Consider the following 15,958-nt stretch of genomic DNA (forward strand, 5'->3'; position numbering starts at 1 on the left):
GATGATTGCCAAAGAAATATTAAAAACTCCTACTTGAGCTGAAGGAAGGAAGCAAACAACAAATTAGGTGGGCCCTTGAGTTTTTTCTTTCTCTTGGCAACAGGCGGGCAATGAAAAGCAGTAATTTTTTGCTTCACCAAAACCGGTGGTACAAACTCAATTTTTAATAGGACCCATCTCCAAAATATATGTTCAAAATGTTTACCAAACGGTTATGAATTGTGGTTGGAACAAAACACAGTTCCAACCACAATACCAAACGGTACCAAATCGTGAAGGCAAAACACTGTATAGGTATTGTGGACTTGGACAGTTTATCTTGACGCCTCCTCTCTCCCCAAGTTGTGGGGTGAATTTGTGTGGTTCAGGCTTGGGGGTATATGGTTGGAGATGCCTCTCTGGTGAGGGAACAAATGAATTGAGAAAAAGATTAACAGACGCGAGGAAGAATGAACAGAATAAGGGAAATGAGGAGTGTAAAACCCCGAGTAATATTATTGATATTAATAAAAGTCGGGATTACAAAAAATGAGGAAAAGTGATAAATTAAATTATAAGAATGATGATATATTCGAGAATCTGAATTAAAATGTTTTGTTCAAGTGTTAAAATATATAAATAAATAAACACGAAAATATGAATAAAATTTTTATGGAAGTGTATTTCATGAAACTAAAAGTACTAACGAGTAACTTAGTGAAAATCGATATAACCCGGGCAAGATTTAGTATAAACAGGTATCAGGATTCAGGAAATTTTACCCAAAAATCATAAAAGTTATTGTTGAGGGATATAGAAGGCATTTAAAAAAAAGTTAAAGAAATAATATGTGTGCTAAAAGTGTGAACGGGAAGAAAACATTTAGGGACATGGAAGGTATTTTTAAAAAAGTTAATTTTATATATATATTAGTGCAAGTGAGTGTGTGCTCTAAGGAAAAAAAAAAGAACAAAACTTGCTTTTTCAAAGAGAAAGAAGCATTCGGCTAGGAGAGGAAAAACAAATTCAAGTAAGGAAAATTTCTCAATTCAAAAGTGTTAAAGCTTTGGCTATTGCTTGGTAAGGTGCCCTCACACTTTTAAATAAGATTCTTGAAGAATTAATACTTTAAATTGATTGAACTCTGTGAAATGAGGAATTTGGATTGATGATAAATTTTAGAAAAAGTTACAATTGATTGTGAAATTGTGTTAAGATTATTGAAGTGAGTAGAGAAAGTAAGAAATTATGGTAATTAAAGCAAAATTTTAGGTGTTCTTGAATAAGGGGTTTTTTTGGAAAAATAATAAGAAGAAGAATAAAATTTAAGAATTTGAATAAGATGATGATATTGTATAGGAAAGAGATGATATTAATGTTAAAGAGTGAATAGATCATGAAATTTTTTTTTATGTTTTCTTTAAATTTAAATTTTGGTAAAATAAATTAAATAAATACATTTAAAGAATATATATATATATATATATATATATATATATATATATATATTGTTTTGAATGATGAAATGAATTGTGTTACTATGGAAATTGAAAGAATAGGAAGGAAATTTACAAAAGAAAGAAGGGAATTTTCATGTTTCTCTCTAAATTTTATTTTGGCAAATGAAAGGATAATTGGAAGGATTTTATTTATTGAGTATGTAACTATGGAAAGTAGAATAATGATGTGATATACTTGTCAATTCAGGAGAGGTTGCCAGGCCGACACCACAGTAGAGAACTTTGGCTCGAGCTCAGTCGTCAGGTAATTACACGATGCCCGAATTTAATATTGGTCAATATGTATTTATATCTGATTAATTATGGTTGATATATTAGAAATTATTATGTTATTTACTTGAGAAAATAAGATGTGATGTGATGAATTAATTCCTGAATTAATGGGATTAATGCCCTAGTGAATGGGTGTGATAAGAAATTAATTTCCTAGTTAATGGGATTAGAACCCTGGTGATTGGGCAAATCGTTGAATTAATTAGTGAATTACCGAGTTTAATGTCCTGGTGAATGGATATGATAAAGAATTAATTTCCTGGTTAATGGGATTAGTACCCTGGTGAATGGGTAAATTGTTGAACGAATTCCTGATTTAATGGAATTAGTGCCCTGGCAAATAGGTGAGATGAAAAATTAATTCCCTGGTTAATGGGATTTGTACCCTGATGAATGGGTGAAACGTTAAATTAATTTTTGGACTGATGACAATTGTTGAATGGACTAGTAGAAAAATTAATCATCTATTAGTAAAAGTAATGCCGTGTTAATTGGGTGATAAGAATAATTATATTTTTGTTGATGTTAAAAAAAATAGAAACAAAATCATAGATTATTCTGAAATTTATTTCATATAGAATACTAGATGAGCAAGTTAATTTAATGATCTTTTGATTAAATTTCAAAAAGAAAGGAAGAAAGAAAGAAAGTAGAAAGAATTTTATGGATATCTTTTTTTTATTTGTATTAAATCTATTTTCAGGTACATCCCCCTATCGTACTGAACAATAAATTAATTTCCTTATATTTTGTTGGATAACATGTTATAATGAATGAATTTATCATTTTGTTATATAATGCGTCTACAATTTATCGAAAGCTTTTTTGTGTAGTATAATCTTAATTATAAATTTCTTCTTTAATTATGAACTTATTTCGATTATAATTTTGTTAATGGTCCTTATTTGTAAATCTTTGAATTATGTAATGTACTTCAATTACAGTTTTTAGAATAATTCTTTAGATTGCATCCATGTAAATGTGGGATATTGAATTGTTTAGACATGTGTGAATTTGATTATTGAGAAGTTGTGATGTAATGAGAGGAGGATGTCCTTGATGATAGGACGGGTAAGAAATTTGTTAATTAGGGATTGTGGAAGAAGAGTTGATAACTTGGTACCTAAAGATATAGAGGAAACTCAGCCAAATTTTTATTGATTACAGAAAAAAAAAATCACTAATCTTAATTGAATTATTATGTCCTTGCTCTTTGTTTTGAATACAAATTTTGGATAAAAAATTATTTCTTCAATGTGGGATAAAAAAAATTTAGTTTAAATACTTCAACTTAAAAGCTTAACATAATATCTTTTTAATGTGGGATAAAAAACTTTTTAAAATATTATTTTAAATTTTATTATTTACAACATTTATAACTTAATAGGGTTGACTTATGAAACCCGGGACCTGGCACTTTGATTGGGTCAACTCCCGAGCCGAGTTTAATAACTATGTTCCTCGCAACCTGTTTTTTTTTTTTTTTTTAATTCCATTATTTCACGGACATGCATATATGTAATTTATCCATAGTTCCACGCAAGAAATTACCATTCAGTCGATTTCCCAACAAAACATTGAGTTTCAAACGTAGTTAAAATACGAGGGAGGGATATAACGGAAAATGAATAATGGAGTAAGAACGAAAACATAAAACGTCTTGGGACCGTTATGTCTCCTTATTGAAAATCAGGGATAGCTTTTGATTCCTCCCAAATATTTGTGGGGCCATGCCTGTTTGTTCCCCTGAGGTCCTATCCGTTAAATCGACCGGCTCATTTGAAACCCAAACAAACTCACCATGGCAACAGCCGCATCTGCTTCCCTCTCACTTCTCCCTCCAAAACCCCAAATCTCCAGCAAACGACATGAAAATCAACGTCGTCTGCTCCTACACAAACTCTCTCGCAGAGACGCTGCCTTGCTCTCATTCCTCGCTCTCGTCCCTTCCGCTCCTGCTTCTGCCTTCTCCGTCGGCATCTGTAAGCAACACTACATTCTCTCATCGCTCATTAAATGCTGATTAATTTCTCGCTAATTGCTTTCAAAACCCTAATTATGCAGCAGGACCGAAGGACTGGCTGAAAGATCAAAAGAAGAAGACTGCGAAATATATATTGGCTCCTATCGATGCCTCCCGTGAAATCCTTCGCTCTGCCTATCTCTTGCTAAGTAAGTACGGTTTCACCCTTTTTTTGTTGATTTTTTAAATAGGGTTAATTTGGCTTGTTCTTGGCAGCGGACAGTCAACCCGAATTTAAGGAAGAGAAATTAGAGGAAGTTCAAAGACTGTTAAAATCTGCCGCTAGGGATTGTGTTCCTCAAGATAGGAATTCGTTTGTTGCGTTTCAGGCTAATACAGGAGTGGAGGTATGTGCATTTTGTTATCGTGTATCTTCGTAATTAGGGTTTTGATTAATCGTGTTAAGTAATCATAGGCTTGATTTTAATGTGAATAGGTTTGCACGTTTCGTTTGATTGTGAAGAATGCTGCTTCCTTACTTGATAAAAACGACCCTGCAAAGTTGGAAGCAGAAGCTATTTTGGATGATCTTATAAGGTAACCACCTTTTCTTCTGTTTTTAGTACATTGCAACAAATATAAACTACTGCTTTGTATTAACATTCCAAACCTGTGCTCATTTGAAGATGATTTTTTCCATTGTTGTTAAATTTTGAATGTATATCAACAAAGATGAAACTGTCTTTTAATTGTTTATAAAGTAGTAATAACGACTGCATTTAGTCTGCTTATGATTTATAAACCAAATACATGGATTTTGACCTAAGTACCCTCCCATAAATGCAGAAGCAAATAAGTGTTACTTTCATTACCAACCACTTCAAAGTAAAGCAAATGCTGATGGAATTTGGAGATAATTGGTAAATGCTGTGGAAAATGTTTAGCTTATTTAGGCTGCCCAATTCCAAAATCAACCTAGAGACTTAACATTGTGATTTATGTTATGTGAATAATTCATGATTGATTTTGTAACATTCACTTAAGAGCATTTTGCTTAATGATTATTGTACTTAGATCTTTCACTTCCCTTGATGGTCTGGCGAATGAAGCTAATGTTCAACTTGCTTCTGACAGGTACGTTTTCCATACTATGCTTATAAGAACCACACTGATTAGTGAATTTGATTGTTAATTATTTTTGTTTGGGAAGGAGATGACTGGAAGGGAGGGGAGGAAAATGGAGGGGACTAATAAGTTAACCTCCATTCCCTCCTTTTTATTAAAATATCTCCTCCCAAATTGGCGGTGTAATGGAGGCAAGGGAATAAATTTTGGACTCAAATTTACGATTATATCCTCGTTATTTATTCATGAAAATTTATTCAAGCAACATGAATGTAATCTAATAACAAGACCTCTCGTTCTCATCCTTTAAGCAAATAAAGAAAATTTTTTGACCTCCCCTAAAAAATTCCCTAACATTGGTTCTTCTTGCTAGCAGGGTTACATACCTTGTTTGTTAACATTTTAATTTGGTGAAATCTTTTGTCCACAAGTTTAGTTCTTAATACCCGTTCTTCATTTCTCTGAATTTTTGAATCGTGGCAGTCAATAATGCTTGTCAAGTGAAGCTGAATTGCATATACAAGCCCATTTAGCATTCCTCCTGACAATTTTCTAACACGCCCTCCCATCATCCCTTCTGTTTTTGGCAGACAGAAGGTTGCTGATGCACTCATGAATACTATATCTTCACTTGATAAATTCGAGCAGGGAGTGAAGGACTGCCTTGAAGCTTGACAATTCAGGTCTTCTTCCAGAATTAGAGCATTCAGGTTGTGGTCAAGGTCTTATAGATATTTTTCCCTTTCAGAGATGGTTTTTACTTGATTTTTTCTTTCTTTCTGCTTGATTCCTGTTGCCCCTTTTCATGGTTTTTTTTGTCAAATCCTTGATAGAGGCAAGGTATCTGTATCATAGTATATCACAACTGGAACAAATCAGTTTGGTTATGCGTAGTTCCCTTGTATTTTGTTTGCTTTTTTGCATCAGTTGTGGAATTCACGTACAGGGACAGGAAGCTCTCTCTCTCTCTCTCTGTCGCTGGAGAAGATAAACCACCCATGCTTTCTATTGACTTGTTAACCTGCACCAGCATCGATTGATATGGGTAATAAGAAAAACTGTCCAGGATGGCTCCATTTTATGAAAATTCAATAGACCGATGATTATCTGTTCTTTTGTGAACATAGTGACAAAATTGACGCCATACGAGATGAGGTATAATGCAGTTTTGACTCAATATATGTAAAGGGTGTTTTGACCGATGATTCGACCACAGTGCTTAAATGAGACAAGGAGCCATTTCAAGACTCTAAGAGCATCTAAAACAGCTAAATAGCCATTTTATTGTTTTTTTATTATTATTTAAATTATATGTGAGATGAATATTTAAGTGTATGTTTTTCTAATTATTTAATAACACATTTAAGAATTAATTATTTGATTATAATATAAATTAAAGAAATGCAACACTTAAAGAAATAATGAAGATTTAAATAATGCATACTAATTAAAATCACTATCATGACATTTAACTAGTATTTTCATTTGATGCATCTTATAATATTCAATCAAATATCAAGACAAGACATGGTTGTCGAATAGTATTCACTCTTGTTGTTTCAGTATTTCTTTTTTTCATAATAACAATCTTGCCTTGTTATATCCCTCTCTCTTTCTTTGAAGCAAATGATTTTAAAAAAAAATCTTATTTTCTTATGTCATGTTCTTTGTAATCCTCTGAGATGGAATATAAAAACTTGTGTATCTTTTTTAGCTTCCTTCTTTGCCACCTTTCTCGCCAAAAACATCATCATCATCTTCTTCCAAGTCAATCGGGAGTTGCATTTCAGCAATTTGGCTTCTAATGGCTCTGCCACTCTAAAGGGTGCCTGCAATCAGCATACTTGTGAAAAGAAATTCAAGCACCCGAACTTGGACCTCCCTGCCTCTTGCCGCGCAGCCAGTTTCTGCTCTACAACTCCACTCCATTGAACTGAGTAACCACAGTCTCCAACACCTCATTGCCGATCGAGGGGAGCACCTACTCATCATACTCGAGCCCATGGTGTTGAAAGATACGAGGCAAACATGACACCTGCTCAAATAACCATTTTTCAGTCAAATATACACAAAACAAAAATACCATCATACACTTTGACCGTGTAAAATCCTCATTCAGTCTGATTTTAGTAAAAGAAAACGAAAGAAAAAAAAAACCAAAAAAGGAAAACAAGAACATAAATAAAAACAAAATTTGGTTTTTTATTAGCTATTTAATAGCAAGGAGTGATATTGAAATTTCTTAAAAACTGCAAGAGTAAAATTGAATAAATAAAATAAAACTAGAAATACTAATGAATCAGTAAGTGTAAGAGCATAATTTATTGAAAAAACCAAAGAATTCCATGTAGCATGTTCTAATATCATGCTGACGGAGGCACAATCTTAGACAAATATGAAAACATGACACCAACATAAATATTCCTGTGCCATTGGATTTATTACGTCAAAATAGTAATCTAGCCAGTTTTTCATAAAATCAGTAACTATCGATAATTGTCGACAAATGCCCCTGACTATTGCAGTCTTTTTTGGTTTGCCATCAATCAACCAGCACCCATGCCAGAATAAATGTGTTATCGTGATTAAAAGTTCCCAACTTTTAATACCTCATCCCAATTTAATTAATATTTTTTTATTCTATACATATATATTTTTTATTTTTTTTCCTGAAAATCTCAAAAATCATAGCTGGGGGTATCCAATTTATCAACAATCAAAATACCATCCAAGTATGGTATTATGGTAATTTTGTCTTTCTTTATGAAATCCAAACCAAAAATAACATCAAAATTGTCTAACATCACTACCAACAAATCATGCTTCCCTTGGCATTCACTGCCTTCATTGTGGTTTGGCTATTACTCAGCCACAACCCAAGCTACATCACCAATCTATCAACAATAAAAGTGTTCATAACACTAGAATCCAACATGATAGTTATATCTCGGTCATTAACTCTAATCTTTGTATATATTAGAGTCTCCACTGCACCCAACTTCCACCGTCTCAATGCATCAATCTGTACCAGATCACTTTTTACAAGGCTAGATTCATCCATTGAACCCTCTAATTTAGTAATTAAATAATTTAACACATGTATTGGGTTGACGTGCATGATTGTTTCTTCGCCTTCACTATCATTAACCAACATAACATTCAATTTCTTCATTTTTAGACATTTCCTTATGTGATGTGGTCCACCACATATGAAATAGCATGCATTTGATTTGGATTTTTTCCTTGACGTATCTAGTTGCTTGTCTTTGCCCTTGTCAATGGTAGGCTCGAATCCCCCACCAATTTTCTTCTTCCTCTTCTTATCTTCCCTCTTATCCTTTGTTTTGGATTTTGAAGAGGCTACAACAGAACTATCTCTTGCCATTATCATAAAATCAACCAGTCTATCCGTAACAACGTTGACAAAAGACATGTTAATCACCTTTTGTAGCCTCAATTTTGCTTGTGTCTAAGGTTGCAAAATAATAGAAAGTTGAATAACTTATCCTCTTCAAACATATTTTCAATGTCTAGAATGAGAGAACTGAAGTCTTCTATGTATTGCCACATCAACTTGTCCTGTTTCAACCTTTTCAATTCTTCTCATGCAATCCATGACGTTTTATTTACCATAAATTGTTCCTTCAATTCTTTTTTTAGATGTTTATGAGTATCATTCATACTATCCACTTGTTCACCCACATCAATCCTGGACACACTAAAGTACTGCTCCATATCCTACAAAAAATTCTCCAATTCTTTAGAACTTCGAGACCTACTGAATGGTTTTGGTTTTGCAGTTTTGGTTTAGACGTGTCATCACCTATTAGGATAGACAAGCCTACCACCCACTGGACTCTGCCTTTCTCGTCAATTTCACTTGTGTTTTTACCTATAATCTAAGTGTTTTACACCCCTAAAAGACTTTCCTTAACCTCTTGTTTATGATAGACAAGCAAAAAAACACTAGCAGGAGTATTCTTGTGCCATTGGATGTCTTAACATCAGACTGACGCAAGCTTAATCTTGAACCAATATGAAAACATAACACTAGCAGGAATATTCTTGTGCCATTGGATTTATTAAATCAAAATAGTAATGATGCGCAACTTGACATACATATCACAAACATATAATCAAGTGGATGATTGTCTCTATTTTTTCTTTTAGTTTTAAGGATCATTATCCTTTGCAAGCCAGACAGATTGTTTACAATTACTTTTGCAAATTGATTTTAAACTTTTTACTCAAATAAAAAGTAATTACTAGTACAGGAAATTAAAGGGTTGAACCAGAGAGAGATTCCTTCCAAAAAAATGATACTCTGTGGACTGTATTAAAAAAATTCAATGTTTTGTTTTTATGAACAAGAAAAAAAAATCAATGAGGAATTCCATAACTTTCTATTTTGAGAAATTATGTCTCTTTTCTTTTGGCTAAGAAGCAATAGTGAAATTTGGAAAAACTCCATAGAGTTTTTCTTAGCAATTCAAGGGGTCAATAATTATATTATAACAAAAGTTAAATGGTGTGGGGAAATCATTGTAAATCAAAAGATTTTTTTATTGTGGATTGTAATAGTAATTTCATTTTTAATTTCTCATCTTTTCGCGAGTGAATAAACATTTCTTTGGCTTTTCTTTTCTTCCCCAGCAAATAGACGGTGCCCGTGCCATTAAGGAGGCACGTATGACGCTTCTTGGTGGCCAAATCTTGTCATCCACCGTCTAACTAGATTCGCAGTCGTGCCCTCTTCCACATGGTGTGGTGCGTGTATACAAATAATAGTTGGATTGCCTTTGATGATCGATTGTTTATGTTTTTTCTTTCTTTTCTTCTTCTTGACAACTAAAGTGCATAATTGTCCTCTTTGTTTGTTGTTTGTCAAATCAGACATGTTTGCCAAACCCAAGCGGTTTGGGTATGACAACTCTTTGCAAGTGTACTGTGGATCAAGACACGGTCCACTGTAGACTTGGAAAGTGAATTTTCCAAGCTCTGAAGGCTTGGGATGGGGCTAATATTGTCTTTTCACAGAAAGTCAAATTATTATTTTGTCCTTTGGTTGAAAAAATTGAAGCCGTGGTTGTGGGGGTATTTCAGTATTTTTTATAGGCTCATTGGTCATTAAATATTTGAGTGGGAGTATGGTAGTCTTTTCACGTTTATTTGCATAGTAATAATATTATTCTATCCCCAAGGTTAACAAAATTAAGACTTGTTGCCCAATGATTTTTTTGACCTTTTACAAACTGTTAAATAGTTAAAATACATCTTTAGCTTTGTAAAAAACAAAAAATAAGCTTTGCATATGTAGGTAATTTTGTTCTTTCACACTGTTTTTTGTATAATTTTCTATAAGTATGGGGGCATTTTGGTATTTTGGTATTATTTTATTATTTTTAAAATCAAAAAGTTGTGCTAGACCCACGTAGCACGCGTCAGCGGCTTTGCCACATTTAGGAAGCACTTGTGGTTGACTCTAGTGGTGGCACATTTAGGAGGCACTTGTGGTTGACTCTAGTGGTGGAAAATTTTTTTTGCTGCATATGCGTCTTAGCATTCTCTTTTTTCTTGGATAGCACGTGTATGGTGATTTCATCCGGTTTGGTGCTAGTTTGATTTTACTTTTTTCCTTTCATTTCTCTTTTCTCTATCATGATTTATGCACTGCCAAAAAAATAATAATCACAGCAACCCTTCAATTTCTTTTTACAGCAACCCTTTCATTTCTTAGCAACCTCAACACCAAGTGTCTGCAGCCTGGGCTACGGCCAGACACGTGGGTCTAGCCCTAGCACCCTGGGCCTAGTAGCCCAATACTAGGTGTCTGCAGCTTGGGGCTTGCAGCCCCACCCAAACCTAAATTGACCATTTCTCTCTAACCAAAAAGATAACCTCACCTCCCATGCAGTTTTTGCAATTCTATGTAGCAAAGACAATTTTATCATTACATCACTCCAATCCACAGTATTTTTAATAAAAAACAAACCTAAACAATATATTTCAATAATTCATAATCCACAATAATTCAATCTACAGTAAAATAATCTCTTTTAATTATAATTATAGTTAATTCCGTGATCCCTTGACATCCATCAGCAATGAGCTGGAAATCCACTGGTTAAAAAGATAAAACGTTCATCAGTAACTGTAAAAACGAGAGGATAGTCTGGATGGACACAATTGAGCATTTGATAAAGTGGGACCATTTGCGGTGGTCCATCACTCTACGAGTATGAAGAAATCTGGCCGTGTGATCAAAATAAATTACGTACAAAAAAGGAAGAAAGAAAGAGTTGGCCGTGCGAGACAAACCAACCTGCCTGCAAAATTCACCTCCAAACTCTCTGATAAAGAGCGGACAAGAAGACGAAGCAAGCACAGCACCTACCCGCAGAGAAAGAGAAAGATGGCATCTGACATAGGATGCTGTAGTAGCAAGTTTATGTTGTATATGGTAATAATAATAGGATTGGTGACTTTTGCTGGCCTGATGGCTGGCTTAACTCTTGGTCTCATGTCTTTGGGCCTTGTCGACCTTGAAGTCCTCATCAAGTCTGGCCGTCCTCAGGATCGCATCCACGCCGGTACTCTCACAATCCCACTTTGAAAATAATGCGACTATAATTTAGTTTTGCCCATTTTCCCATATTTTTTTAGTAATTAATATGCGTTTAGATTACGCTGTTAAGTCACTTGACTATACTTTATGAGTGGATGAAGAAGTGATGATTTGTGGCAGCTAAAATATTTCCAGTGGTAAAGAATCAGCATCTTTTGCTGTGCACTCTTTTGATCGGGAACTCTTTAGCAATGGAGGTAGTTCTAAAAATATGATGGGTTCTTGTTTTCTCGACTAAAAAGTTGTTAAATTTTAATTTTGTATTGTTTATTTACACTGTTGTTTGTCTCCTTGTCTTCTTTTAAGGCTCTTCCTATATTCTTGGACAAGCTTGTTCCTCCTTGGGCTGCAGTATTGGCATCAGTGACTCTCATATTAATGTTTGGAGAGGTAGATCATGATTGAAGTGTTAAACTTGAGTATTTTATCTGTTCTCATTTTAGAAGTTATCTGCTTGGTATGTTTAGAAAGGAATCTTCTGGGTCTTTATGCTTATGGTTATTTGATAACAGATATTGCCACAAGCAGTTTGTACTCGTTATGGCTTGACTGTTGGAGCAACGTTGGCGCCTCTTGTCCGTGTTCTTCTTTTGCTATTCTTTCCCATTTCTTATCCAATTAGCAAGGTATAGTGGATTTCTGGTTCTGAGTATATGATTAGGATATAAGTTTTATTCTGTGCAAGTCAATTTGGCTGCTGTCAATTTGGTATAGTTGTGAGGAACCAAATATTATTTGATGCAGGAGTTTTTAAGGAAAAGTATTTTTGTCTTAAAAGCCTCCTGCATCAATATTGTTGTTGAGTTTGTTATGTGTTAATTTGTTTGTCGTAAATGCTGTGTCTTGTGCAGGTTCTGGATTGGATGCTTGGCAAGGGACACGCTGTCCTTTTACGGAGAGCAGAGCTCAAAACTTTTGTTAATTTTCATGGCAATGAGGTATTTAACTTAATTTGAAACTAATTATAACTGTCTCCTTTGGAAGCTTACATAAGCCAGCAATTTTAAGGGAAACATAACCCTTGTGGCTCGTGCTTTGAAGCCCATTCCCAACTTATGGACATCATACTTCGGCTAATTTACAGACCAAGCCCGCCGATCATGGTTTCTAATATGCAGAGAACTTTTCTCATATAGGCAGGGAGAGGCGGGGACTTGACACATGATGAGACTACTATAATTACTGGTGCACTAGAATTGACTGAAAAGACTGCAAAAGATGCGATGACTCCCATATCGAAGGCATTTTCCCTTGATCTGGATGCAACTCTTAATTTGTGGGTTTATGAATTCCTTCCAATTCTCGTCATCATGTTTCACTTGTTTTTCTTATTTTTCTGACCAAAAGTTATTTGTGCAATCTAGGGAAACATTGAATGCAATAATGACGATGGGCCATAGTAGAGTTCCAGTTTATGCAGGAAAACCAACAAATATTATTGGACTTTTTCTGGTAATCGCATTTCTTTGTATATAAACTTGTTATGGTAATCACATTTCTTTATAGTGGATATCAAGAATAGTAACATTTGTTGTTCGTGTACTTTGATGGCATACCTCATATGATAATGTTTCTGTTTGTTATTGATTGAGATTAGATTCTAAAACTTGCTCGTTCTTCCTTTCTTTTGGTTCTTTATTCTTTGTTAATGTTCTGACACTCATATTTTATAAAACATCAGGAGATTGTTAGGCTAAACCCCATGCACTGAGGTGTAAAGTTGGCATGCAGCTTGTTAGCTTTAGTCAAACCAAGAACTTCTGTTTAGAAGTTTTAGAAATGCTCTAGGATGCAGTTGAAACTATAAAATGGTCCCAGGCAACATTTGATGCCATAATGAAAAAAAGAAAAGAAAAAAAGAGTACAACCAAACAAATGAAGTGACTGCTAGTTGAATTCATCTATTGTGTATGTTATTTGCAGCACTTCACAAATGTTATATTAAGATATACTCAACAATCCTAACCTTCATTATTTTCACCGGAGTTTATCACAGCCTTCCTACCCATTGTAAATTATTTGTCTGTAGATGATGCACTTTCTTCTTTATGCTATTCCCTGGAACTTATTATTTCCACATGGGCGCAGGTGAAGAACCTTTTAGCAGTTGATCCGGAAGATGCAGTTCCTCTAAAAAAAATGATCATACGGAAAATTCCGCGGTATGTCTATTCCTTGTTTTCCTTGTTTATCTTTTTTAATGAGAGACTATATGATGGTGTGTGATTCAGCATGGGGTATGGTACGGGAGTTGGGACATGAAATGCAACTACAACCCGATGTCAATTGATTGAATTAACTTATTTGTGTAGTTACATATCGTTTGCTTGTATCAAGGAGCTTACCTTATTCTTCTCTTGCTTTTTGTTCATTCTACAGGGTTTCTGAAGACTTGCCTCTATATGACATCCTAAATGAATTTCAGAAGGGTCACAGCCACATTGCTGTTGTATACAAAGATTTGAATGCTAATAAAGAGACACCAAAGAATGAGTTCAAGGACAGCTGCAGGAAGAGGGGCAAAACTGAAACATCACACGAGAAAGGTGAGAGCTAAGAAATTGCAAGAGAGACCTCTGTTAAGTGTCAATGATCCATACTTTATAATAGAAACTATTTCTACATCCTTTTTCCATTGTTGAGACTTGAAACTCGTCATTTTGCCACTGATAATACCTCACCTACTGCTTTATATGATTCTATCATGATTCATACTGCAAGGTGAATTAAGCATTCTTCACTTCTGTAGGATGCCTGGTTTATTGCATTGAAATAACCTTTTGATTGATTATTTCCAGGTGATAGTGAGGTCGGCTCTACTTCTGCTATCCCAAATAAGAAGGCTGCTTTGGACTCGGATGATAATCAGACTGCTGCAACTAAGAATGATGGAGGCCAACAGATTAAGAAGAGTCCACCTTCTACTCCTCCTGCCTTTAAGAAGCGACACAAAGGTTGTTCATTTTGCATTTTGGACGTTGAGAAGGCTCCCATTCCTGAGTTCCCATCCAATGAAGAAGTTGTTGGTGTAATTACAATGGAGGATGTCATCGAAGAACTTCTTCAGGTAAAGATGCCATCAATATTCCATGGCATACATATTATGGCCTGACTGGTACTGGGATCAAACTTCAGGGGTTTTGAACCCACCAGCATCTGGCTCTGGTTAAGTATTCCATCTCCTATGACATGGAATACTTCCAGACTCTACTGGAACAGTGCGGAGACTGTGTGCTTAAGCAAAATGTGAGACTGTTGCATGTTGTTGTACTTCCAAATATTAGGGACAAGTAATTGAAACTGCTTATATGATACTATCATTCCTAGGGAAGAGCTGAAGCAGCTAAAGAGGTCTTAATCTCAATCATTCTAATCTCAATCTGCTAATGTTTTCTTATGTCAGGAGGAGATCTTGGATGAAACTGATGAGTACGTCAATATACACAACAGGTAAAGATCAAGTTTCTCTCCTTTTATTTGCTTATGTTGCATCCATATGTGAAATCTGCAAAGTAATGGAATTGCTCTGTGTGACAAGTCAAAGGCTCTTCATCTTATTTTAGGTCAGTTTATAAAAGATGAATTGGAGCAGCTTTGGCATCATCCATTTTGTTTTGAGCAAATTGAAGGAACCTCCTGGTTTCTTGATTTGCTGCCCTACCCTTTAGCCTTGATTGAACCATGTGGCAATATCTGACGTGAAATCCAAAAATGACTCGTGTCTTCGCAATGCAGGATAAAGATCAATATGCATGCATCTCAGGACAAGGCTCCCCAGTCAACTTCACTGCCATCTGCCAATGACGCATCTGTCACAGGCACTGCATCCCCAACATCACTGTTGTCCATGGCTCCAACACCAACCCTTTCCGTCTCGAGTGGCACTTCGTTAACCAGCTCACCAACCACCACAAATCAAGTTTCCGAGGGAGACTCCTCAAAGAACCAATAATATTTGTAGTTGTCTTTGTTGATATATTGATATTAACATAGATCAAAGATACCAGGACAAATTTAGGGATCAATTACCTTGGTAGAAATCAATGGTCGACTTGGTGTAAGTAATTAGGCAGATATACACTGCTGCTATTTGTTCCATGTGCTTGATTGCATAACAGGATGATTGTGCTTAAGATCATAAAAGTACTGTAAAAAAAATCTTCTATTATGTGTATGAAATTCAAAAACTCTCTAGTTTTCAAGAATTCGGAGTTTTCCATGTATCTCCAAATTCTGTGAAGGGCTGCATGAATCTACGGGGCCTGACAGCTCAGGGTCAGCCTCTGGCCGACTTGGCAATGTAAGAACTCACGTGCAATCATGCTAGTTTCGGCATTTTGATCGTGTTTGTTAGTGCGGGTATTACACAAGACAACTTCAGGAGTGTTAAAAAAACCCGACTCGAGAAAATCAAATTGAGAGAACCAAAGAAATCAATTTAAAAACAAAAAAATCATTTGGTGGTTTTACAAA

The 15,958-nt window shown here is 35.0% G+C and overlaps 2 protein-coding genes across 4 annotated transcripts; both read left to right on the forward strand.

Moving 5' to 3' along the window:
* Positions 1 to 3,475: 3,475 nt before the first annotated feature.
* Positions 3,476 to 5,772, forward strand: LOC7464428 (uncharacterized). Of its 3 annotated transcripts, XR_002977666.2 has the most exons (7): positions 3,483 to 3,754; positions 3,837 to 3,944; positions 4,012 to 4,142; positions 4,232 to 4,332; positions 4,810 to 4,869; positions 5,451 to 5,626; positions 5,681 to 5,772. XR_002977666.2 is itself a non-coding variant. In XM_024584744.2 (6 exons), the coding sequence occupies exons 1-6, from the start codon at positions 3,574 to 3,576 to the stop codon at positions 5,348 to 5,350; spliced, it is 588 nt and encodes a 195-aa protein (XP_024440512.1). In that variant the 5' UTR covers positions 3,476 to 3,573; the 3' UTR covers positions 5,351 to 5,445. The 3 variants fall into 3 exon arrangements, 2 of the variants coding, with proteins under 2 accessions (XP_024440512.1, XP_002320631.1); XM_024584744.2 differs by lacking the exons at positions 5,451 to 5,626; positions 5,681 to 5,772 and adding an exon at positions 5,344 to 5,445 and having other exon boundaries at positions 3,476 to 3,754; XM_002320595.4 differs by having other exon boundaries at positions 5,451 to 5,772.
* A 5,365-nt stretch (positions 5,773 to 11,137) lies between these two features.
* On the forward strand, positions 11,138 to 15,690 carry LOC7455719 (DUF21 domain-containing protein At1g47330). Its single transcript, XM_002320596.4, has 12 exons — positions 11,138 to 11,450; positions 11,606 to 11,682; positions 11,792 to 11,875; positions 11,998 to 12,111; positions 12,337 to 12,423; positions 12,622 to 12,761; positions 12,850 to 12,937; positions 13,574 to 13,647; positions 13,865 to 14,031; positions 14,284 to 14,552; positions 14,889 to 14,935; positions 15,221 to 15,690. The coding sequence occupies exons 1-12, from the start codon at positions 11,273 to 11,275 to the stop codon at positions 15,435 to 15,437; spliced, it is 1,542 nt and encodes a 513-aa protein (XP_002320632.1). The 5' UTR covers positions 11,138 to 11,272; the 3' UTR covers positions 15,438 to 15,690.
* Positions 15,691 to 15,958: the final 268 nt, after the last annotated feature.

Source organism: Populus trichocarpa, chromosome 14 (assembly GCF_000002775.5).
Source record: "Populus trichocarpa isolate Nisqually-1 chromosome 14, P.trichocarpa_v4.1, whole genome shotgun sequence".
NCBI classification, from domain to species: Eukaryota; Viridiplantae; Streptophyta; class Magnoliopsida; order Malpighiales; family Salicaceae; genus Populus; species Populus trichocarpa.

Coding starts and splice junctions, on each gene's coding strand:
- LOC7464428 (XM_002320595.4), top strand. CDS start 3,574: ATGGCAACAGCCGCATCTGCTTCCCTCTCACTTCTCCCTCCAAAACCC. Junction 3,755..3,836: donor TGCCTTCTCCGTCGGCATCT/GTAAGCAACACT, acceptor CTAATTATGCAG/CAGGACCGAAGGACTGGCTG. Junction 3,945..4,011: donor CTCTGCCTATCTCTTGCTAA/GTAAGTACGGTT, acceptor TGTTCTTGGCAG/CGGACAGTCAACCCGAATTT.
- LOC7455719 (XM_002320596.4), top strand. CDS start 11,273: ATGGCATCTGACATAGGATGCTGTAGTAGCAAGTTTATGTTGTATATG. Junction 11,451..11,605: donor TCAGGATCGCATCCACGCCG/GTACTCTCACAA, acceptor GATTTGTGGCAG/CTAAAATATTTCCAGTGGTA. Junction 11,876..11,997: donor TCATATTAATGTTTGGAGAG/GTAGATCATGAT, acceptor ATTTGATAACAG/ATATTGCCACAAGCAGTTTG.